Genomic DNA, 25,194 nt, shown 5'->3' with positions numbered 1-25,194 from the left:
AAAAAAAAGAAAATCAACCACAACGGATGACAAATCTCGGCTGATCTGCTTTTTTCTCCATCAGTTTGTTGCAAATTGTTTTACAACAACTATGAGCAAAAAATAAAAAAAAACAATGACAGTCACTGTAAAGCAAACCAAGAGAAAAAATGATGTATTGGTTGCAGCAAAATAACAAAATAACCTCTGCTGGGGATTTTACCATTAAAACAGGACATTGTGGAGCAAAAACGTACAAACCCATCATATACAATAAAATTATTTATTGTTTACATATTCTATTTGTTAAAGTTTGTCTGGTTCAGTCATTTCCTAAATGGACGTTTGGTGGTATCCATTGTTAGTTGGTATTTGGACGTGTCTTTTGGCCAACAAGAGCTTTGATGGAGATTGAAAGGATTTGTTCAATTTTTCTGTCAGTTTTCAAAAACATGGTAGAGAAAAACAGAGAACATAATCTTACCAATGAATGACAGCAGACACTACAGCATTTCATTTAACAAAGTGAAAAAAGCTACAATGTAAAGTCTTCAACTGGAACAAACCGCAGTGGCTTTCGTTTACATCTTTCATTTTACAGTTAAAAAGATGAATTCCATCACATGCAAGCTTACTGGAGCAAGATTTAAGAGGACAGGGAATGATGACAGAATCTCTTATGCATCTGTTAAACTATGTATGTGTCCTCAAGCCTTTCTTTTTTCTTTTTTTTTCTTTTTTTACAGAAGTTCTGTTGCATTGTATGATTTTCCAACAGAGACTAATTAAAGGACAGAGAATATACAGGAAACGGCACAGCAGTTCTTAAAAGAGATTTGTTCTTTAAAAAAAAAACCTGTCAGGCCTCTGAGCATGCAGTTAGAAAGATTTATCCCTAGCAAAGCAGAGGAGGCGGTGGAAAGTCTACAGACCTGTGGAAAGAGAAAAATACACAAAGTTTGTTTGTATTTACACTAGTCCCATTTTCTCAGGGTGGTTATATCCAAAGCAACAAGAGCAGCACTGGAGACAGTGACACCAGAGTGTGAAGGTCGCCTGCAAGATGGTTGGCGTGCCCTCTTAGAGACTCCTGATTGACCTCCTCTTTCTTCTGGGAGCCGCGAGGCCTGGAGGAGGCTACTGTGTGACTCTTGCGGTTGGAGCACATGTCATAGAGGTTTCCGGAGAACTGCATCTTCTTGGACTCCTGACGAAGAGACTCCCAGACGGCCGCAGCCTCCTCAGGACATCCAGCCATCGCCAAGTTGGCACAGTCATGAAACTCATCCCATGACCTGCAGAGAGGAAAGGTGGAAAAAAAGACAAGTGGAATTTACATCTAAAGCCTCATGACACTTGAAAAAAATGAACTGTGAAGTCTACATTGGCATATTTTCAAAATTAAAACAGTCACTTTGGTAGAAGAAGTTTTCGTTTGTTTAGAAAGTGAATTTATTACAGCAAAAGACATGATGTAAACATTTGTCAACGTTTTATTACAACATTTCTGGTTATTTGTAAGTAGTTTGCTGCTGCTTGACACAAGTTAATGAGCAAACAATATGAACAGTTTAGAGATTTTTCATTTATTAAAACACAGTGGAGAAATAAATCAAACCGATTTGTTTGTTGGCTTTTAAGTTTCTCCCAAAGTTAGAAGCTCCTATAATTGCTGCTTAAATGTTTAATGAGTTCCATAAAAAGTGCAAAAAGATCACATTGGTAAATCCAGCTGTCTCTAAGTACTGCACTTTGATTTATCTCTGCAGCAGCTAAAGTAATTGATCCCCACCATCTAATCCAGACAAATAAATCCAAATGAGATGAAACACTTTGTCGCTGTGATGTGAGGCAGTCTCGCTAAGTGTTTTCCTCTCGTGTGAACTTTTTTTGACATGAAAAAAGCTTTCCTTTTTCATTTTTGTCGGTGACAGAAATCAAATCAAACCAATCTAGCACACATGTAGCTCTAACAGACTCATGTGCACAGCTGCTGTCTTTGTGGAGTAGACAGAACAGATGTAGAACAGTCATCCTCTGATTGGAAGATTGCAGCTTTGGTTCCTGCTCAGCATTCTAACATGTTAAAGTGTCTGTAAGCATGACCATGACAACCGTGTTGGTGACCCTCCTGCAGTTCAGCTCTGCCAGCAACAATCAGTGCATGAGTGTGTGGATAAATGGGGGTGAAGCTGGTAAATCCTTTAAGCTTTCAAAGATGACAGAGAAGCAGTATTTAAGTAGACACAATTTACTAAACTGGTAAACCATTCACTGCATTTTTGTGTATGTTTGTCGATGTATTAAACAAAACCACATGAGGGGCTCACCTTAGTTTTCAGAAGCTGCAGGAGAAAGGATTTACCTGCTGCTGAGCTGTGTGTGCAGGAGCACATGCGTGTGCTTGCAGGTTTGTGTGTTTACAGGTGTGTGTGTATGCAGATGTGTCTGTGTTTGCAGGTGTAGGGGTTTCAATAAACATTTTTTTGCAGGTATGTGTGTTGACAAGTGTGTGTTTGTAGGTGTGTTTATTTACAGATAGATGTGAGTGTGGTTGTATGTGCTTGCTGCTGTGTTTGTTTGGAAGTGTGTGTGTATGGGGGGGGGGGGTGTTCACAGGTGTGTGTGTTTGCAAATGTATGTGCTTGCTGCTGTGTGTGTTTGGAAGAATGGGTGTTCACAGGTGTGTGTTAGCATATGTGTGCATTCAGAGCGATGCGTGTTTGCAGGTCTGTGTGTTTGCAGGTGTATGTGTTCACAGGTGTGTGTTCACAGGTGTGTGCATTCAGAGCGATGCGTGTTTGCAGGACTGTGGGTTTGCAGGTGTATGTGTTTACGGGTGTGTGTGTTCACAGGTGTGTGTTATCATGTGTGTGCATTCAGAGCGATGCGTGTTTGCAGGACTGTGGGTTTGCAGGTGTATGTGTTTACGGGTGTGTGTGTTCACAGGTGTGTGTTATCATATGTGTGCATTCAGAGCGATGCGTGTTTTCAGGTCTGTGGGTTTGCAGGTGTATGTGTTTACAGGTGTGTGTGTTCACAGGTGTGTGTTATCATATGTGTGCATTCAGAGCGATGCGTGTTTTCAGGTCTGTGGGTTTGCAGGTGTATGTGTTTACGGGTGTGTGTGTTCACAGGTGTGTGTTATCATGTGTGTGCATTCAGAGCGATGCGTGTTTTCAGGTCTGTGGGTTTGCAGGTGTATGTGTTTACAGGTGTGTGTGTTCACAGGTGTGTGTTATCATATGTGTGCATTCAGAGCGATGCGTGTTTTCAGGTCTGTGGGTTTGCAGGTGTATGTGTTTACGGGTGTGTGTGTTCACAGGTGTGTGTTATCATGTGTGTGCATTCAGAGCGATGCGTGTTTTCAGGTCTGTGGGTTTGCAGGTGTATGTGTTTACAGGTGTGTGTGTTCACAGGTGTGTGTTATCATATGTGTGCATTCAGAGCGATGCGTGTTTTCAGGTCTGTGGGTTTGCAGGTGTATGTGTTTACAGGTGTGTGTGTTCACAGGTGTGTGTCATCATATGTGTGCATTCAGAGCGATGCGTGTTTTCAGGTCTTTGGGTTTGCAGGTGTATGTGTTTACAGGTGTGTGTGTTCACAGGTGTGTGTTATCATATGTGTGCATTCAGAGCGATGCGTGTTTTCAGGTCTGTGGGTTTGCAGGTGTATGTGTTTACGGGTGTGTGTGTTCACAGGTGTGTGTCATCATATGTGTGCATTCAGAGCGATGCGGGTTTTCAGGTCTGTGGGTTTGCAGGTGTATGTGTTTACGGTTGTGTGTGTTCACAGGTGTGTGTCATCATATGTGTGCATTCAGAGCGATGCGTGTTTTCAGGTCTGTGGGTTTGCAGGTGTATGTGTTTACAGGTGTGTGTGTTCACAGGTGTGTGTTATCATATGTGTGCATTCAGAGCGATGCGTGTTTTCAGGTCTGTGGGTTTGCAGGTGTATGTGTTTACAGGTGTGTGTGTTCACAGGTGTGTGTTATCATATGTGTGCATTCAGAGCGATGCGGGTTTTCAGGTCTGTGGGTTTGCAGGTGTATGTGTTTACAGGTGTGTGTGTTCACAGGTGTGTGTTATCATATGTGTGCATTCAGAGCGATGCGGGTTTTCAGGTCTGTGGGTTTGCAGGTGTATGTGTTTACGGGTGTGTGTGTTCACAGGTGTGTGTCATCATATGTGTGCATTCAGAGCGATGCGTGTTTTCAGGTCTGTGGGTTTGCAGGTGTATGTGTTTACAGGTGTGTGTGTTCACAGGTGTGTGTTATCATATGTGTGCATTCAGAGCGATGCGTGTGTGCAGGTCTGTGTGTTCACAGGTGTATGTTATATGTGTGTATTCAGAGGGATGTGTGTTTGCAAATCTGTATGTTTGCAAGTGTATTTGTTTACTAGTGTGTGTGCAGGCATGTGTGTGTGCAGGTGTATATGTCTAGGTGAGTGTGTGTTTTTATGTGTACATGTGTGTGTGTAAATCATAGGCATCAGAGGCACTAAAGGGTTTAACTACTAACTAATTTTATATCAAGTCTGTGTGTCTGCTTCAGTGCGACAGTCAGTGGAGGTGGACGGGTTCGTTTGTCCTTGAGCTCTTCTTTAGTCAAAAAATGAACCAGAGGCATAAGTGGCTTTTCTAAAACACAAATGATCTCTGCAGAAGCGAATTTTTTGAGAAACTAAGTATAATTTCTTCTGATTACTGCCTAACCTGCTGAATCTAAATGATTACTTCCACAAAACAAAGTTAGGGACTTGAAAAAAGTATTTAAAAATATGTGTGTTTCATCAAAAAAAATGGAAGAGTGGATAGTTCTCAATGTCGCTGACACATTTTAGTCTGAAAGAGTGGAACAAAACCACGGAACAAAACATGGACTTAAGAACCATTATCCTCCCACAGAGAACACTTGGAACAGTGGAAAGAGAACCTTCTATAAAAGAATGACTGAACAAAATTACTTGAAGAAAACACAAAGAAGGACTAATCCAGGAGCTCAAAAAAACCATGAAAAGAATCTGAAGACTCCACTTAACTCAGTCAAAGTTGGAGTTCATGATTCTACAACAAAAAAACGATTTCTGACCCCAAAAAAAATCCATCTGAGATTTCACGAAGAAAAATCCCAACGAGCAAAAAAAGACCAAAACTGGACAAAAATATCTCGATTACCGTTTGGACAAATTTTCAGTAAATAATGAAGAGACAAAGAAAGGTATGCCTCTCGTTACATTTAAAGTTGAAGTGCTAGAATAAAAATGTTTTAGTTTGTATTTTTTACAGAGTTTAGCAGAAGAACAACGACCCAAAGCAGAGAGTCCAGCTTTGAATGTTTAAAAACCTAATAAAGGTTAGGCAGGGTATTGACGAAAAGTCTGGATTTAAAGACCCACTCTGACGAAAATTGTGTTTTTTGGTGTTTTTAACATGTTCTTGTGCCATTTTCTTTGATAATGAGGACTTAAATAAAGATATATGAGTTAAATTTAGTCTAAAAACAACACAATCATAACTAAAAGAAATAAATTTTACCACGGATGAAAAATTGATTGGAGTGGTACTTTAAATCTGAAATTGTTTAAGCTGGAAGAACCTGCCATTTTTCTGAATTTAAACAATTCTGCAAAGAGGAGTAGAACTAAATCCCTGCACAAGAATAATTACAGCCTTTTGTAACAGTTTCAGCTTCAACCAAAAGAGCATTTTTCAGGGTTAGGTGTCATTTTGGCCGCTCTCTGACCGTCTTTAACATTCAAACAACAGTAAAGCTAAAGAAACACTGTAGACCAGCATCTTTGGCTACTCTGCTTTGAAGGTCTACAGGACTTGATTTATTGAATGTTTTCATCTATTACACCTTTCAATGGCAAACCCCCAATCCCACACACAAAACTGAACATTTCTCTAATACCGCCTAAAATATTTGCTCGTTAGTTCTTCAAATTTTCCACTGCACTTTGCGACACTGTTGCAGGTCAATTTTCTGTCATTTTCTGTTATCTATTCAGTCATTGCAGCTTCCTGAATTGACTCTTCCATCTCAAAAGCTGCGCCTAACTTTTCACTCCATCTACTGAAATCACCTTAGTAAAGTCCAGTCTGTCTATTCTTACACTTCCTGCTGACATCCCCTCAGTCCCCTTTTTGCCTTCTGTGCAGATTTTTCTCTGCCTCCACAAATGTAGAATATTTACAAAGCCCATAGTCTGTTTTAAGTTGAACAGCAATTAAAATAGGAAATAACTTTTGCTGCTGAAGTATGTTAAGTGTGAATGTCAGAGGAGAAAATAACAAGATGGAAACAAAAATGTTGCAGCCTTTTTCACATCCTGCAGAAAGAGGACATAAAGCAGCATGAAGGTTTATGTACTAAAAGAATAAAAACTTAACTGAACTGTGTCACAGCCTTTAAACTACGACGTGTCGTTTGAGCTGAAAGAAGCAGAGGAATGAAAAGAATTCAGCTATTCTTGGGGAAGAGTTTGACAAAGCTTTCATATTAAACACGACGCACCTCAGCTGCTGTGGCCTTCATCAGCTGAACAGGGGCTTCAAGAAGGCTGTTGACGAAGGGGAAAAACACATTTTTCCTTTCTGCTACGACTTGATCTATATTTTGCAGCAGAAATAAGTTATTTTATTTATCTGTTGGACTAATTCATTTTTGAGCTGAAAAATCTCTCTGTTCTTTATTAACAGGAATTTATTATTAGAATGTAATCTTTCTTTCGTCAATTTAAATCCTTTCAACAATAATGAACTTGGGAATATTTGTCCTTTTTTCCCCCTTGCAGCTGTTTGAATCTGAAGTGCGCGTTAGCCGAGGGCTGAAAGGAACTTTAAACTGAGGCATAAATAGAGAAAAGGATTGCTGCAGTGGGACGTTCTTATCTAAATCTGCAGAGAACCAAAATATAAAAGCAGATGGAGGGGGTGTGCAGGGAGGAGATTGAGTGAAAGAACTTAACCTTTTAAGCGGGAGTTGTCTGATAATCGCATTCTAGCTCTCACTGATCAAACAACAGATTTTTTACACCTGTTTTTTTTAATAAAGAACAAGAAAGGGGAATGAAAAAAGAATCATATTGGTCGAATGCAATAAAAACACATTTCATCATTTAAAAAATATATTATTTCAATATGCTGTTGCTGAACCTAAAATATTAATTTTGGAGCCACACAGAAATATAGTGGACCAAGGGGGGGGAGGGGGGACATATCAATAGTTTCTACACACTTTATTTTCAAAGTTTTACTTTCTGGAAATAAGAACTTTTAAAGTCCACCAATCAATCTCTTCCACTGTTATTGAATTTACCTATAGAGACAAAAGGTCAGCAAACTCAAGGAGCTGAACAGAGGAGCCAAACCAAAGTCTGTTTTTTTTACATGATCTGCTTCATGTCTCAGGTGAGAAGTTCCACCTGAACGTTGGTGTCAAACAACCAAACTTACTTGCAAAGGGACTCTGGTGTGATCTGCTAAATGCAGTCTAATGCCTTAGCCACATTCACTCGTACTGGGGCTGTGGGTTTTTGGGTTGTCTAGGCCTGTGGAGGGTCGTAGACATCTAAGAGGAGCGCAGATATGTCCTGCAGTTACCCGTCAGCTTGGGTGGCCACTTTGCCCATGAAAGTGGAACATGGCATTGTTGTGCATGTGGTAAGTATAAAGTGAAGTATTTGTAAGGATAATGTAAGTCACATGTACATTTAGATTATGCTGTTATGCTACATTACATGGTGCAAGTCCTGCCTCCTTAATGACCGCGCGGGGTTTGCGGGTGAAACGTAGCTGTCAGCAGGAAGCTCACTCAAACTGTGCTCTGTTTTTCTAATTTCCTAAATTCTAACAGTCAGGATGTGAGCAAAGAGCGCATGGGGCGGCAGAAGCTCAAGTGGTAGAGCAGGTCGTCCAATGACCGAAGGGTCGGCGGTTCAATCCCCGCACCCCAGCCAGTTGTCGTTGTGTCCTTGGGCAAGACGCTTCCACCCTCCCTGCCTCCAGTGTAGCTCCACTGGTGTGTGACTGTGTATGAATGTCCCGGTGATGGTCAGAGTTGCCGTAGGCGCAAAACCGGCAGCCACGCCTCTGTCAGTCTGCCCCAGGGCAGCTGAGGCTACATCAGTAGATTACCATCACCAAGTATGAATGAGGAGTGAATGAATAATGGACACATTGTAATTTCTTTGAGCAACAAGAAAAAGCACAGATAAATCTAATCCATTATTATTATTATTATTATTATTATTATTATTATTATTATTATTATTATTATTATTATTATTATTATTATTATTATTATTATTATTATTATATTTATCACTGAACATCACTAACCGGGTCCTAGCACAGTGCACAGGATTTGGGGGGGGTATAAAAAAATAAAAAATCTGTACGACATACCTGAATCTGACATACTTTACCCCTTCTTAACATCACGTGTTGTCAGTGTTCAGTACAGCCTGTCGCCCACAGCATTTCCATAGGAAAAAATGTGCACCAACATTTACACCTTGTGAGCTCAACAAGCTGTCTACGACCTGAAAATTGCCTGCGTGCCCTATACAAGTCTGCCCATGTTTCACCCACATCAGCTCATATCCATCTATAAAGGCGCGTTTTTGTATGTGCTTTTAGCATATGGTGTTTACACTGAACTGTTGTTACATAATGCTAGCACACGTACCCACAGCTGGAAGAGTACGGAGAGAAAATAGACACACAGGATGTCTGTGCGTAAAGTTGGATTTGTAACTTGTGTCTGCCTAAATCTATTTTCTTTTTATACTGATTGGTCAAAGTTCAACTGGTTTAACTTTTAGTTCAGTCCCACTGATTGAGGGGCATTAGTGTCCATTGGGAGAAAGAGGGGGAAAAAACTACAGCATAAGTCCAAAAAATGAAACTTACAAAAAAGCTTAAAACTTTTCAGTATTTGTAGATTTGTGACAAGTTTACTGCCTTAACCAACAGCGCTCAGAAGACCAAAAAAGTTTATTCTTTTCCTGTTCAGATCTCATTGTCAGGCTTTTCTGACTCTAAAAGTAAGCTTTGGTGACATTTCCAGGCAGTTTTAGTAAGAAGCAAACCAAAATAAATGTCAGTATAAACATTTAAAGGCTTTTTCACCCATTCAGACCAGGTCCATGGATCTATCCTGGAGTTACACACCCCTGAAATGAAGACAGGAAAAAGGTTTTGATGCATTTCTGAAACCCTCCTGTCAATGAACAAAACACAAAGACTAAACTGCCTGGCATCCTTGTGAGGATGAGATGCTCATTCAGGATCAAAACTCGTTTGATTTTATTCAGATATGAATAAATCTAAAGGTTCTGAGGACACCTTGCATACTGGAGGAAATTTTATCCATATTTGTGTTCATAAATTGTAAATTTGAACCATTTATTCATTTAATAGAACTTATAATGGTTTATTTAAAATTACATTTATAATAGGCACAGTATGTAGGTATGAGTCCGTGTTCAGCACAGACTAAGGAGCAGAATATATAGTAATAAAACAGCACGAGCTTCATGCAGTTCTTCTCGCCTGGTTTTAAAGTTTAATAAACTAGAAAAGAACGACATGAAACTAGTATAATTTAAAAGTAGTTGCTATTTTTATGCAATTTTATGCAGACTGTTCAAGAAAAGGTTAGAGTCTAATTCTACTGAGCCTCTTTTCATCGTATGTTTAGCCTCACATATTTCCTTTCACCTCTCCTTCTCTGGATCAACAGTGAATGATTGCAGCAGCATTATGCTTATTGTGGATATGAGGAATAAAAGCAGCGAGGTGCTCCTGGGATAACTCTGACAATGGAGCAGCCTTGGCCTAGATGCAAATCATAGCCTCTTATTCAGAGAGCGCGCCATGGCGGATGGAGCGTGCGAGTGTTTGCGGATCTTCAGAGGGGAGCTACCACCTCATTAGGTTGCTCTCATGGAAGTGCTAAAACTGTGTTCCTGAGAGGAGAGACGGAGGAAGGAAAAACAGAGTGAGGAGATGGAGGGAGGCGAAACAGAATAAGTGAAGTGAGGACATGGAGTGTGTTTGTGCGAGCTCTCGTATGCCTGCATTAGGCAACAGTCACACCGAGGTGGCTGAGGTGCAGGATTAGTCATTTAATTGGTACCTTAAGGAATAGAGGAGACTTAACAACGATGGAGTGGTACCAGGATTGGGCTGCAGGGCCATGGTGACTCAGGGCCACACACTTGCACAAGTTGTTATTGTGTGGAAATTTTCTAAAGCCTCTTTCTTAACCCTATTTTAATCAGGCATTACAGATAAAAAGCAGCTCCGTGCCTCGTGTCATCATTAGAAGGATCTGCAAGCAGACAAATGAGCTGAAGTTGGTGACAGAGCACGCTTTATTTGTTTTAACAAGGGACTCTTCAAGGATAATCAACAGCTAACCTGGATAACAAGGTTAAAACTGCTGCAGCTGTGTTTTTTTTTTAACATCTTAAACTGATTTAATCCCCTCCACTTTGGTGGGGCAAGTTAGTACTACAGAAGAACTACAGAACACTGTAATTCCAAAGTTAGAAAGTGCAGATTGAAATTTGAATGAATTTTAAAAAATTATTTATTTGGAAAATGACAGGCAAGAGTTGATCAAACTTTTGCTAAATTTCTAATGAACTCCTGCCGTTCAGAACAACTTTTTATTACATTTTTTTTTACAAAAAATGAAAAGAAAACACAAGACTTTAAAATAGACAGATGAAACAAAACAGAGTGCTTGAAAAGGAGTGGGTAGAAGAAAAATCTTGTATGATCCCACCCCTTTTTACAACACCTTATGTTGTACATATTTCTATTCACAGGTTTTTTTTCCCCAAAACATTCATATTACCTTCTGTATAGCACCTATGCAGAAGTGACATTTACTCATTCATTTTTTTTTTGGTTTTTCTTAATCATTTCTAGCCTTGTAAAGTTTCATCAGTGACATCGTGAAGGTTTTTTTGAATGAGTGTAAACCTTTGGTTGTTTTAAACCTTCATCCAACCCGTTCCATGAATCCACACTACAAATCGATAAGCACCTTTTCTTTTATGTAGTACGAATGCACTGCTTTTGGAAGTTTAGCAGTTTTCTTAACTTGTAACCCCCATCTCTGTCCTTGAACATCTTTTGTATATTTATTGGAAGTAAGTTATTTTTGGCTTATAATGAGTGCTGTTTTAAGTTTAATTAGTTCCCATAATTTCAATAAACCTGACTTTAAAAACAGTGCATTTGTATGCATCCCATAATCCACACCATGAACTATTTGAATAGCTTTTTTTTGTAAGATGTACAAAGACTGTGGATTTTTTTATAAGTATTTCCCCAAACGTCTACACTGTACTATATTATACAAGTTTAGCCCTGACTTGCTTTATTTGTGACTTCTAGCTAATTTTGTGGTCCATAATTACTCCAAGGAACTCAATTTCAGTCACTCTTTCCACCACATGATCATTGATAGTAACTTTTATTTCTAAATCTGCAGGAATATATTTCTTAAAGTCATATATGTTTGTATTTATACGGCTGAATGTCAAACAATGTAAAATATAAATAAAGTAGTAAAAATGAAAAGTTTGCTTTGAGATATATCCATTTGAAACCACATCATCCAATGCACAAAACTTTTAATTACATATAGCTTGAAGAGAATGTTTGCTGTGGAAATGAGCATTTGTCAATTACTGGATTTGTTCTGTTTATTTCTGCTCTCATTTTTAATTTTTTGAGTTAATGGTTGTCTGTTGTTTTGTTTTGGTTTGGCCTTGATGTGCTGAGTCTCCAAACATTACACATCCCTTGTTAATATTTCAAAGTAATTTTTAATCGTGTGTTAAAATATTTAAAAAAAAAAAGCTAAGTAAAGAAAAATGATTCTTTCAACCACAGCTGTAAGCACTGAAACATGTTTTGAGTAAAGCCGTCTTTACTAAAAAGTCAAGTTGGAAAAAAAGCGAGGCCTGTTAAAGTACATTCAATAAAAGCGTAAGATGTCAGGTCTCCGTCGGTCTTTTCCATCTGATGCATCTGCATTTGCCGCCACCAAAGCTCCCCAAGATTAGTTTTAGTTGATGTGAAATTTCAGCTGACAGAAACAGAGCTTTCATCTTTCCATAATCTAATTCCAAGACTGTTCTCACACTAATATCTTCCTCTTCCTGGTTGGAATGATTCCCCTGGAAGATGGATGACAAAGGTGCATAGAAATAGAGAGGTGAGCAGAGAATGGGAGATGAGTGATGGATGCTTAGAGGATACAAAGAGGTGAAGAAGCAAGAGGATGAACAGATGGGAAGGAAGAAGGAAAATGCATCATTGGATCCAAAGCCCAACAGTAACAGGAAAAGAAAAGCAGTAAGTCTGTACTTTAAAGACCCACGCCAATGAAAATTGTGTTTTCAACATGTTTTTGTTGCATTTTCTCATGATGGAGGACGTAAATAAAGAAGATTAAGATTAAGGGTGTATTCAGACTGGACACATTTGGTCCGCTTAAAGTGAAGCAGAGCTTGTTTCCCCGGATAAAGGGCAGCTAGGACCAGGTACCACTCTGACCCATCTTTCTAGGGGGTCTTGCTTCATTCCCAATTGGACTGAGCTTCAGTTTGCTCTGAGATTTCTCAGTCTGAATGGTCTCTGTGCTTGGAGCGCAACAACTGAACCAAAACGGCCACCGTATCCGGTCGTCACGTGATGTAAACAGATTAGGAAATTCAAATTAAAATTAAAATTATGACGAGAAGACAGCTCAAAGTGCTGTACATAAAAACAAAAACAAATGCAATAAAATACAATGAAATACATTCAATTAGCCCCGCGCATTCGGTCCGGACCAAATTATCCGGTCGGAATACACCCTAAAATTGTGTTTGAATATTTCTTTGTTTCAAATCATTGTGAATCAGGAGTAGATGAAAAGACTGTTGGAAAAAGCTAATAGGTGTGACAAATAGAAGCTACAGTCGACGGACCAAAAGCTCCCTGCTCCCAGTCCAATGCATTCCCTTCAAGACTAGATCCATGTGCGTCTTTGTTTGCCTCGTCTGAGTTGGCATTCTGGATCAAAACTGTAAGGCTGGATGGCTCTGATACTGCTCACCATTTCTGTTGCCCCACTAATGTTAAGTTGGGGTTATAAAGGGCTGTAGGCTATCAGGAGACAGTGTAAACAAAGCGATGATGCGAAATGAGGGCGCGCTTACTCCACGCCAACAGTTCTGCCTAGTCGGCAGTTGGAGTGAGTCTTTAAAACAACACATCCAAAATCTGTTACAACGTTTTGTTCTGGGTAGTTTCCTTTATTTTACTAAGACAAAACTATTCTCTGCAGCAGTCGAATTTTTACATCAACGGGTGTGGTTCTTTCATAAATTTCAGCTCCACTATATGATCTGTTGGTGTCTTTCTGGTTTCCATCTCCTGAAACTTCAAATGCTTCAAAACTATGTTTAAAATTTCCACCTGAACTTATTCTTCACAAACATTTGTAAAATCTTCTGGCCGATCGGATAAGGAGTTATATACAGAGTTTCTCAGAAACAGCCTGAGTTCAGTTTTCCTTACTACGTTGCACACTCATCTTTGTTCCAGGAGCTCTTCCTTTTGTGTGCATGTTCAAGGTGAGTTCAAACAGAGATGTCATGGGGAGCGTCGTCGAAGCTGCAAACTTTTGTTCAGTGTCCTTCTTCAAACTCCCCCTGAGAGTGGAAATGTTGGTACTCCCATTCTTCATGAGTCTCAGCGGATTAAAAAGGCTGCTACAGTGCTCTTTTAAAAAAAATTGTTTGATAAATTCTATCTGTGAATGAAGAGTCAATCAGGAAGTCCAATGAGGGATGAGAGAGCCTGGCCCTGAGAAAGTGTATTGTTGTAGAGTGTGGGGTATGTGCAGTAGAGTGACTGTTCGACTGAACTGCTTATCCAAACTCCGAAAACGTGTTTCCCCAGAGAGCTCGTGTCGTTGTACTCTGAGCCTCACTGGACACGGACACTCATTAATACTGACCAACTGCTTTGTGGATGGGAAAGCTGGAAGTCAGCAGACTCTCTGCTCTACCAGAATTCATGTGTTGCTTTTTGTGCAAGTGTGGGGACGGCGGTAAATGACCTGCAGATGGAGTGAATCTCGTGCGGGTCCTCGTCCTTGTGAGCGCTGTCCGTCAGGCTGTCGCCCAGAGCCATGAGACACTGAGCAAAACCCTTGTAAATGGAGTGACACCTTCTGGGTGATGCTGCAGCCACAGGACATGGGCTCAACACTGGAAAGCAGAGCAGAAACTCCCATCAGGTCAGAGCTACCCTGAGAACCTTTCTAGAAAGCCAACTGGTTTTGGGATGGGCTGGATAGATTAGGATTATTGTGTTCTGTTTCATGGTAGCCAAGTTTAATCAAATCAAGAGAGACAGGAATAAACCAGGCAGGACCATAATTCCACATGACATGGCTGAGCAGTGTTATATTTTTAAGATCCTAAGAGCAATTTTTACCCTTTCTGTGTGCTTGTCCCGGAATTTTCCTTTGGCGTTTACAAGGTATGCAACTATTAATTGATTTATATTCCTATATATGAACCAAAATTATCTGTCTGAGGTAAATTGTGACCCAAATTGACCTATACTATTATAATATTGATTCAAAATGACATTAAACAATTTTATCAACATTGAAAAATGCCATTTAGATTGAGGCATGGTAGGTTTATTTTGCTATAAAATAGGTCATCAAATCAGGTCGAATCGGACCGTTCTAAATGAACCAAAATCAACTATCAATCAGATCGAAAACAAATTATTATATGACTCAGTCCAATTTTCATATACAGTCAATGGTTGGCAATTTCAATAATAATATGCCCTACATTTGGTTTCATCAGGCATTTAAATACATAAAATACATTCAAAATTTTCTAAAGTTAAAAATGCAAAAGTTTTGACACAGAAAAAGTTTGAAAAATAAAAAAGTAAGCTGCAAAATTCTTAAGTATCACTGACATTCAGTCAGATTTTGAGGGTGAAACATTCATCTACAGAAGTATGAGGTGTGTCCCTGCAGCTTTGGATAATACAGGAGAGGAGAGACATCGTTTTTGCAAACAGGAGAAAGAATCAATCAATAAATAAGCAATCGGTCTGTCTGACACGCGTCTGCGAAAACTAAATCAACCGCCTCTTCTCGTCACGGAGGTGACAGGCTGAAAGAGAAACAGGAACGTGTGACTGACAGAAACTTTTTAATTATTTTTATCTGTCAGCGTTTCCTCCCTCCACGCACTGCTTCTGCAGCTGTGATAAAGGAAAAACGAGGAAACCTCCAAAAATTGTTGTCATCTGTTGCTCATTCCTGCTTGAATATAACTCGTACAAAATCCTTTATTTGTTTATTTTAGTGATTCTATTTCTGAAGAACAAGCAAACCTTGTAATGCCGCATTGCTGTAGGGAAACATTTTCTGTGCTGGTGTCAGTCAGGCATCAAGAAACCGTTAAATCAAAATAAGGTCACAGAAAAATCAATTGTTTGTGTTTACAGGATTCCAAGAAACTGGACAAGTTCAGGTAGGAAATGTGGAAGGGTCAAAAAATGTGAAAAATGTGCTTTTGTGTGGTTTTATGAATTATTGGTGTATAGAGAAGAACCAGAGTGAGACTTTATCGTCTTTCTACTCCATCTCAAACTTTTCCTTTTTTGTTGTTGTTGTATACTCTCAAAATTAAACTTTTAGCTGAAAGTTGTTTGAGAAAAGCTTTTTAAATGGAAAAATAATGCTTTTTTCACGATGTTGTGGCTTAAAAAAAACCATTAAAACGAGTACCAATGATTAAAAACTAATTACATGTGGGGTTCCACAAGGCTTCGTTTTGAGCTTCAGAGATTTTTACATCCTTGTGTTAAAATCTCCATAAAAACTTGAAACCCACTTGAGAAAAGTAGGTTTATAGCAGAAGATCAGGTGTTAAAGCTGCAAAAAGGAGCAATAGACTGTACCACTTCCAGGTTTTACCAAGAGTTTTGTAAAAACAAAAAAAAAAGTACTGTGAAAGTTTTACTTTCAGTGTAACCACACACCTTCAAAAAGTCCTCTTTTGACTCAGTCCTCAGAATATTTGTCCTAAAATCTTGTCTGCCGGGGGCTTTCCTCCCTGTTGGACATGCCTGTGATGCACCACTACGTTTTCTTACCAGATGTCCAAATCACCTCAACTGGCTCTTCTTGATGTGAAAGCGCAGCAGGAAACCACAGTGTGTGTTTTTTTCTCTGCATTGGTTCTTTTGAGTCCTAAAATAATCATTTTAAACATCAAACATGTGAAAATCATTGTTTTAACAATGCAAAAAAGAAAAGATGGCTGTTTCTCTGTGTAGTAAAGGGTAAGTGTTTCAGGTGTGAACTCACAACTGTGGAGGGGTTGTGACTGGCAGAACAAGAAGAGGGAGATCATTGTGGAGCCAATAATTCCCTCCTCAGATGTACGATGCGCACAGATGCATCACACCATGGTTAGAGTCTAAACAGCGAGTGAGGTCACACGGGTGAGAGGAAGCCTCTCGACATGAGAAAGAGTTCTGCAGGTGAGCAGCAAATGTTAACTGGGTCGGACACTGCATGGACACAGCTCCTCCCACCGCCTCACAGACTTGGTCTTAATATTTAATGTACCGCAGCCTTTCTGACCAAGGTCTTTGTTTTCTTCTAGGAATATTATTGATTTAAGGGCGAACTCTTCATGCAGGCTGAGAGTAGCAGGATACACCCATCCTCATCAAGATTTCATGACGTCCAAGAGAAGAAAAGCAGATAGAGGAGATAATTAATAAAAAAAAAGGTGGGACAGAGTAGATGACAAAAATCAGCAAAAAAAAAAAGATCTAACTGTACTAAAACATGATTTGAAATTCTTTTTGTCCGTCAAGAGAGACATCAAATTGATGTAATTTATCTAAGTTTGTCATCGTGGGTCTGTTTAAGTGCTACAGTTCTGATTGCTGTTGTTTACCAGAGTGAATGCAAATGAAGAGAGCAATCCCTCTTCTGTGGAAGTGGTCCTCTTTAGAAAAGTGCAGCACGATTATCGCCAGACGCTGAATTAAATTCCAGGGGGTGCAGATAGGAAATCAAGGTAGAAAGGTGCATCTGTTCAGCTGGCAGGAGTCTGTGGTTCAGGATCAGCAAGGATGAGAGCATGAATAAGGGTTTTACACTTTCTAAAATGAAACAGTAATATCTAAATATTCTTACTAAGGATGTAAGGGATACAGATGAGCATCAAAAAAATTGATTTAGCGCCAGGAGTTGCAGCAGTGTCTGTTGAAAACCACAGATACAAATGAGATTATGCTGATTAAAAGGTATATAATCAATCGTGAAGTAAAGGATCAATATCTGGCAAACTTTGACCATTTCTCTTCTGGTTGTGTCTCTACCGTCTTTGCCTTTTTATGGACATGTGATGCAAACAAAGACATCCAATCACAAGCTGCTTCTACCAAGTCGGGTTAGTTCCAGTTGGCTCAGACGTGGGCACTGAGGGCCGCATTCCTGCATGTTTTCCAGCATACCCTGCTCTGGCATGTTCTAATTGGCTGGACACACCTGAAGCAGGTAATCAGCCATGAGTAGGGCAAGATTATTGGCTGGACACACCTGAACCAGGTAATCAGGCATGAGTAGGGCAAGACTATCTGGAAATCATGCAGACACACCGGCCCTCGAGGCCTGGAATTGCCCACCCCTGAGTTGGCTAAAGGTGAACCACAGTGAGGCATGTGGGTTGTGTGCACTAAACTTATGATAACCAGTTTTTTCACAGTACTTCAAACAATACCTAAATAAATGAATGACACCTTTTTTTAACCACAATGAACAAAACAATGTAAAAGACCCTGAATGCCAGTTTAAATGTTTGAATATGTTACGTCAAAGACATTTTGTTTTCGTCCCCTAAAATAAAAAGTGTAAAAAAAAAAGTCTCTGTTCAAAAAAAAATTTTCATTTAAATATTTAGAGTGTATCCAATCTAAATAATTGGACTATCGTATCGCCACAAAGTTTGCTGAAGCTTTTATTTTTTATTTGTGAGAGGTAAAGATACGCACCCCTAATTTTTATTGAAATTCTTTAAAGAATAAAAGCCTAAACTGGAGTTTTACATCCCTTCTGTGTCAGAGAAGATGCCAGCATTGGCATACTGTATGCCTCTGTCGTGTAAAAATGATCAAAAGCATAATGAAAACTAAATGTCAATGTGTTTTAAACATCGCTAATATTTGGCTTTATTGTTTAAAAACAAACTTCACCCAAACTTATTGTTTAAGTGTTTTTCAGACTCTGTCGAGCCTGTACAGATTTTAAAGAAACAAATGTTACAATTTCTCATTTTTTATATTTTCTGTTTTATCAATCTTTAAAATTTTATGTCTGAGAACCAGTTTTCATCTGTAGAATAGAAATGTGGAAACTGCATGCTTCGACAAATGGCATCCAAAATACACTCGAATCAATTCAAATGTTAAAAAAAGGGGGACAAACTTTTTTCTGGATTATTTCAACTCAGAAAACTAAAATATAACTCAGGAAAAGGACATAAACTTGATTAAAGTGAAACCACTTTGACCCAAAAAATAAATATTGTTCCAGAAAATAACCCAAAACTTTATCCCAATATGGATTATTGGGTTAATGAAATAATCCAAGTCCTCCAAGAGTGCACAGTTAATTTTGTAAATAAGGACTAAATTAGAGAAACAACATTTGAATTACAGACTCTAATGTCAGTTACAGACCAACCCCACCTGAGAAAAATGTCCAGAAAAATGTCAAAGCATGGAAAGCTGCAGCATCGGTCATTTTACTTCAATTCTCTAGGGATAGCGAGCTTTGCGTCTGTGATTTTAATCCTCATTTTTTACTCCAGCACTCTACAACTGTCTGCTGTGAACCCCCTTTTCCTTTAGGTTGTGACCCATTAATGTCCAAAAGAGCAAAATAAGCAGAAACAAGGAAAACACCAGCAACAGACCACTAAAGCTGCTTCTACTGAGCCATGAGGAATTACTGAGATGGATTACTTTGGTTTAAGTCCCTGTGTTGTTTTATTAATGAACAGTCCCATGTAAACAAAAATCTTACCTCTATGAGTTTGATGCTTTTTTTGTTTTCCGACAATAAAAGTTTTCGCGTAGTCTTTTTTGTGTGTGTGAATGTGAAAACCAATCCAAAGAAGTGGGGAGGGGGGGAGGGGAACAGAAGGAAGCCCAACAATGCAATATAAACATCAGGAATCAGTGGAGTGGGAGCCAAAATGCAGAAGGTCGAACTCATCGCAGAAACTGATTACTTAACATGTATGATGACAGAAACATGGTAAAACAACAACAGAAACAAAAAAGGATTGGAAAGGTGAGCTGAAATAGCAAGACTGAAAACCAGACACTTAAATACTCAGGATGACTCAACTAGAGACATCTGTGGATGATCATCAATTGAAATCCGGTGAGTCTGAGACTGAGGGAAAAGCACAAACCCAAAAAAAAAGATCCACAACTGACACCAAACAACCCCAACTAAAGGGCAGAATCCTTACGGTAAAGGGGAAGAAAAAATCTCATACTTAACACGCTTTTTTATTTTGTCTTATTTGTTTATTTTGTGCAGCAGCTGTGCAAACAAAGGCTTTTAGGTTGAACGGTCTCAAGTTCTGTAACAAACTTTCTGGGTAAACCAGTTGTAGTCCACACTAAGCTCCTTTTAAAGAAGTGTTACAATTTTTTAGTTCAGCAGACAGCGACTCAAAAATATCAATATATCAATTTTACTCCAACATGAAGGGGAAATTATAAGAGCTGAAACTTCATGCAGCGTTAATGTATTTTTTCCCACTGCAGATCATAATTGGTCTACTTGGTGTCTCACCAGCAGAAGGATTTAAAAATAGAACTAGTCTGTACACAGAACAAGTCATGGGATGCCATATTTCTCATCAAAAATGCAAATTTGATTCAGGTAATATGTCCACAGGAAGCTTTTATTTATGTCTGAGCATAAATCTCTTCAACAACCAAGTCAATAACAGGAATGGATGGAATGACACAAATCATTCATGATTTTGTGTTTGCAACTCACAGGTTGAGTTCCTCACATGAATGTTGCAAGAGTGTACAGAAATGTCATTTCATTTATAAAAAGTGTAAGGAAAAAACTTGGCCAAAGTTCAGGAAAATGCATTTTCACTCCAAGATATTGACTCAAAATGTGCATAACAGCTACAACAACTTTATGCACAGAGCCATTAACTCAAAAAAAGATTTCTGAGAAGTATTAAAAGCCTATTTTGTCGACATTCAAAGGCACTTAGCCTAACTGAACTAATTAAAACTTTAAGTAGCTAAAATGTTTCACTCTGACATGAAGAAACAGAGGAAATAAGGCAACTGCCAAAAGAAGAAAAAAACTCCAACTGCCAAAGATGTTTGCTTTCTGTGAAGTGGGAAAAGAGGGTCAACAGAGAGCTTGCTGATTAACTGTTTTTTGACCTTCCTCGATTAATATTTGATATCTGGGCCAAAAGTGAGGTAGGAGAGTCAGACAACAGCAGAAGATGGAGAAAAGGACAGAACTGGAAAGTGAAGACAATCTGTGCTTTCCAGATTACTGTTAAAAAGTACAGAAATGTTCCATTTCTCTGATGGAAATCACAAAGTTGGTCCTTGTATGGACATATTTTATGATGATTGACAAATAAACTATGTGTAAAACTTTGTTTTTTATAGTGAAATTGGTGAAATTTGGAAGTTCAGCTCTCAGCAAACTTTTTTTGTTTTACTTTTAGAGGAAGTTTCCTTTTAATTTTAGTATTAATGAAGGTCCTGTCTAATCTTCTAAAGCAGTGGTCCACAACCCCCAGGCCGCAAACTGGTACCTGTCCATGGGACGCTTGGTACTGAGGCGCAAAGAAAAAGGAACACGCCCTACATTTTTTCTGTTTCATTTATAATCTGATTCTCAAAGGAACTACTATTTGGGAAAAATACTTGATTCTCTCCACCACTTCTGACTTTTTTTCATCTTAAGTCGCTCGGTTATGTGTCAAAAATCCATCCACTGCTCTCTTAAAGCGGCTAAATTGAAACCATCAAGCTAACAAAGTTAACATAAAAACAAACGTATTTGGAAAGGGTCTTTTCACAGAAAAGATCCAGTGAGGAAACATCAGAAGAAACTTTGACTTTAAAATAAAACAAATCTGCTATTAACTTACAAAAACCAGGAGAACTTACTCTAAATATGCATTCATTACAACTCATTACAACAGTTGTTCCCACAGACCAATACAATGATCCATAATATTCAGCGACAGGTTGTCTATTGTTCTGAGGTTGCTGCTAATAAAGTTTCTCAAACGGTGGATTCACAGTTATGATTTTTTTAGAAAATACACAATTTAGTGACCATTATTTTTATTTATCCGTTTAACCTTGAAAGTCAGGCGAGGCTGTATTGGTGTTCAATGTTTTAGCTTCCACTTTGATAGTTATGGGTTCAGGAAAAATCTACGTCACATTTTGATTGTGACTGCACAAAGTTTAGTGGAAGAATAAAGTTTAAGATATTTTACAGAGGATGAGGATAAACTTTACCCTCTAAAGTTAAGGAAAAAAAATTGAAGTAAAAAAAAAAAAGTTAAATGCCGACTTTGACCTTGTACAGCCTTGAAAATATTATCTGACATTCAACAGGTCCAGAAAAAAGGTTGGAGACCACTGTTCTAAAAGAAGTTATAAACTGGAGATGTTGATTGACCATTTCAGGCTTGTCACCTAAACACTTGGCTTGATAAATAAGTTCATTGGCAGTAAAGGAATAGGTGATTAGTTTTTATTCAAGCAGATATGACTAGTTGCAAGATCAATACATTGCTGGGGGTGTAGATTTAAGGCATGTTGACTGTTCTGAACCATAAAGAATCTCACAAGGCTTTCCTCTTATGACATGCAGCCAACCAGAAACTCCCTGAAAGGAGGGAAAGATTAAGGTTATTTGTTTCCTGAACTCCATCAATGATTTTTATCATGGTTTTATACCGTTTGTTGGATCTGAAAAAAACTGAGGTCGGCAAACCTCAGAGCTTTATAAACAAGTTACATCTATCACATATTCTGTGCTCAAAGCTTCAGACAAAACACTTGGATCTTTTCAGGGTATTCACAGCATTCAAAAAGATTTAGACAGTCTGTAGTTTGTTCTTCCTGTAAAGGTAGACAGCTCACCTTTTCCCCTCACAAATTCCTCCTACGCTTTAGAACATGTCTGCACAGAAAACTTTTTTTTCTGCTTTTTTTAAACCATAAAAATGTCTGCATTTTTTTTTAGAAGTTATCTGAAACTGTGTGCTGGAGGAAGTGTAAATAACTCTAGACCTTCTTTATCTGTCCAGTCGCCAAAACAACCAGAAGATCCGATGTTTTTCAACAAGTACCATGATCTCTTCATTACAGGTCTTATCTATATACACCAATTTCCAGTGCAAGGGGTGAAAACAGGAGACTCTAACAAATACCCAGCTTATCTGAGCTAAACTTTAATTGTTTTGAGATTAGGCTGTGGGGCAGTTCAAACTTTGCGAGGGCTCTGTGCAAGATAATCCTAATTTTTACTTTGTGAATTAGGATTAGATCACCATAAAGCACCTCTCAACTCGCGGTGGTGTGTCTACATCAACACAGATGTAGGCAATTAGGTTGAACTGTCTCAAAAACTCTGCTCGTCTCTACTGTTCATTGCTAGTGGAGTTTGTGATTGTTGGATGCAGACCTTTTTATGTACCCCGGGAATTTTATTATAGGAGAGTAAATTCCACCTCACGCCGATGCTAAAGAGGATGTGGGTGAGCTCTACAGAGCCATTAGTGAGCTGCAGATTGCTTGCCCTGACGGACTGTTTCTTATTGCCGGAGATTCCAATCATACAACTCTCAAGCCAGTGCTCCCTAAACTCCATCAGTATGTGGACTTTGCAATAAGAGGGGATATCATGCTGAATCTTGTTTATTCAAACACTCCCAGTGCAAATTGTACAGAGCCCCACCTCAATTTCCGATAGAACACCTTTCTGTTCTGTTAATGCCAGTAACACATACCCAAAACTGGTTCTATAGGGCCATCTCAGCTCTTCCAGACTGTTTTGAATGCCCAGAATACTATAACACCAGGTCTTTTATACATCGCCATAGAGCTTTGAAAGAAGAAGTATGGAGCAAGATTCACCAGATTTGTACTTCTTCGAGATTTCACACCAAACCTCTTCCAACAGTGAGTACATGTGCTGGTATTGGGTAGTGACAGTCCAGTGTGCACACCATATGCCAAAAGCAGGTTCAAGAATGCCTGTTACACATTTTTTATGCTAAGTGTATTTAATCTCTTTTACATACATTTAATACTTTGACGGGGTTCAACTTTGATAAAGCAAACTCTGATGTTTGCCCTGGTATGATTTTTGAAGGACACGTTTGGTCTAGGTATCTTTCCACTGAGCAGCCAGGAGGAGAGAGCAGACAGCATCAATTTGACGCCGCATCCAGAAAGATACATGTAACAACGAGTTAGAGCACAAGCCACACCTCCATGACCATCCATTTTCTAAACCCGATTCATTCCTTTTGGAGTCACTGGGCTGCCGGAACCTGAACCTTTTACTATTTGTGTGTATGCAGACAGGAATGCAGAATGCCCCTGCTGCCATAATTTAACTAATTTTTACTTCTCGATGCAATGCATGCTGCTTGAAACACCAGAGCTCCATACAACTTTGGTCCAACCTTTTAATTGTTCATTCATTCATTCATTCATTCATTTTCTTAACCGTTTTATCCCTTTCGGGGTCACGGGGCTGCCGGAGCCTATCCCGGCCACTTGTGGGCGAAGGCAGGGGGGACACCCTGAACAAGTCGCCAGTTTGTTGCAGGGTCCTTTTAATTGTCTTTTAATAAATTGATTAATTTTTAGAACCAAGTTTTTGTCACTTACTTCCTCATCAACCAACTTGGGGAGGCCGGGCTACCTCAACACCACCCAATGTGGTGAGAAAAACAAAGTCATTTTGTTGACATCAGTGCATACTGTTTGTAGGGAGTGACTAGCTTGTGTAGCAACCGCCCTAGTGGTTTCCTGATGAACTGACTTCACTTCCTGTTCTTTAGTTTTCAAACAGGGCTCAAACTGGAAGTCAAAGGGTTTTCCCTTGGCAGAGACGCCTCTGCAGCAACACAGAATCACAGCCGCTGTCCTCGGAGAACAGAATACAGATGGCAGAAGAGTCTGCGTTGTAAACACACAAACACACACACACACAAAGTACTGATCTATTCATGAGCGCGCCTGTGCAGGGGCTGGCAAGATCACTGCTGACTGGACTGAAATGCTGCTGATGCCTGCTGCTCACCTCACTTGACAAACACACACACGCATACACCCACACACACACACCCACACACCGAGATCCCCGGGGAACAAATCATTGATTACACCTGCGGCTATTTTTCTTCAGGTGTCAATCCACCCATAAATGATGATTGTGCGCCCCCCTCCCCACACACACACCTTCTCAGTCTGTTTTAGACACTGTTTTTAGATGGGACACCATGGTGATTTTCACTATGACAACTTTGACGCATCTCCGCATGACAACACATGAAGATAATGATGCTGAGGCCTCATCGCGTGAGAAAAAGCTCCCATTGAGACTGTTTACATCCATACCCGTGTGTGTGCGCGTGTGAGGTGTTCAGGCATTCTTCTCAGAGGATCCGAAGCACAAAAGTCAACAACACCACCGGTCCAGGTCAGGTGTCTGAGCAAGACTGACTGACCTACTCTGCCTTTTATTAACACCGCTGTGTGCTTTTTATCTCTTTAGGGGGCTGACAATCCCAGAATGAAACGCATATGAAAGGAGGAGAAAGAAAGGTGTCAGATCAGCAGGTCTTTCATTAGGCTTCAGGTGACCAACTTACAGCAGATGTGTAAAAAGTAATAAAGTGCACAGAGAGGCTTTGTGGGCAACTTCAGGGCTTGTTAACATGAAAAGATGAGTAGCAAAAGATAAAATCGAGAGGTGGGGGCTGGTTGGGGTGGGATTTGTTCAGTCGTTTGAAGCTTCATTCTGAAATGTTGAAGTTTTTCCTACACAGA

The 25,194-nt window shown here is 39.3% G+C and overlaps 1 protein-coding gene across 1 annotated transcript in view; it reads right to left on the bottom strand.

Annotated features, from left to right (window-relative positions):
* Positions 1-248: 248 nt before the first annotated feature.
* Positions 249-25,194, bottom strand: part of nrn1la (neuritin 1-like a) — a 60,777-nt gene continuing 35,831 nt past the window's right edge. The window contains exons 2-3 of the mRNA XM_011476345.4: positions 14,117-14,267; positions 249-1,274 (exon numbers count right to left, since the gene is read on the bottom strand). Coding sequence (XP_011474647.1) covers positions 977-1,274; positions 14,117-14,267 — 449 coding nt within the window. The 3' untranslated portion in view covers positions 249-976. The remainder of the gene's footprint in view (positions 1,275-14,116; positions 14,268-25,194) is intronic.

The sequence above is a fragment of the Oryzias latipes genome, chromosome 6, assembly GCF_053564925.1.
Source record: "Oryzias latipes strain Hd-rR chromosome 6, Olatipes_Hd-rR_3.1".
Classification (NCBI taxonomy): Eukaryota; Metazoa; Chordata; class Actinopteri; order Beloniformes; family Adrianichthyidae; genus Oryzias; species Oryzias latipes.
The sequence above is the reverse complement of the archived record's forward strand: the minus strand, read 5'-3'. Positions and strand labels throughout refer to the sequence as shown.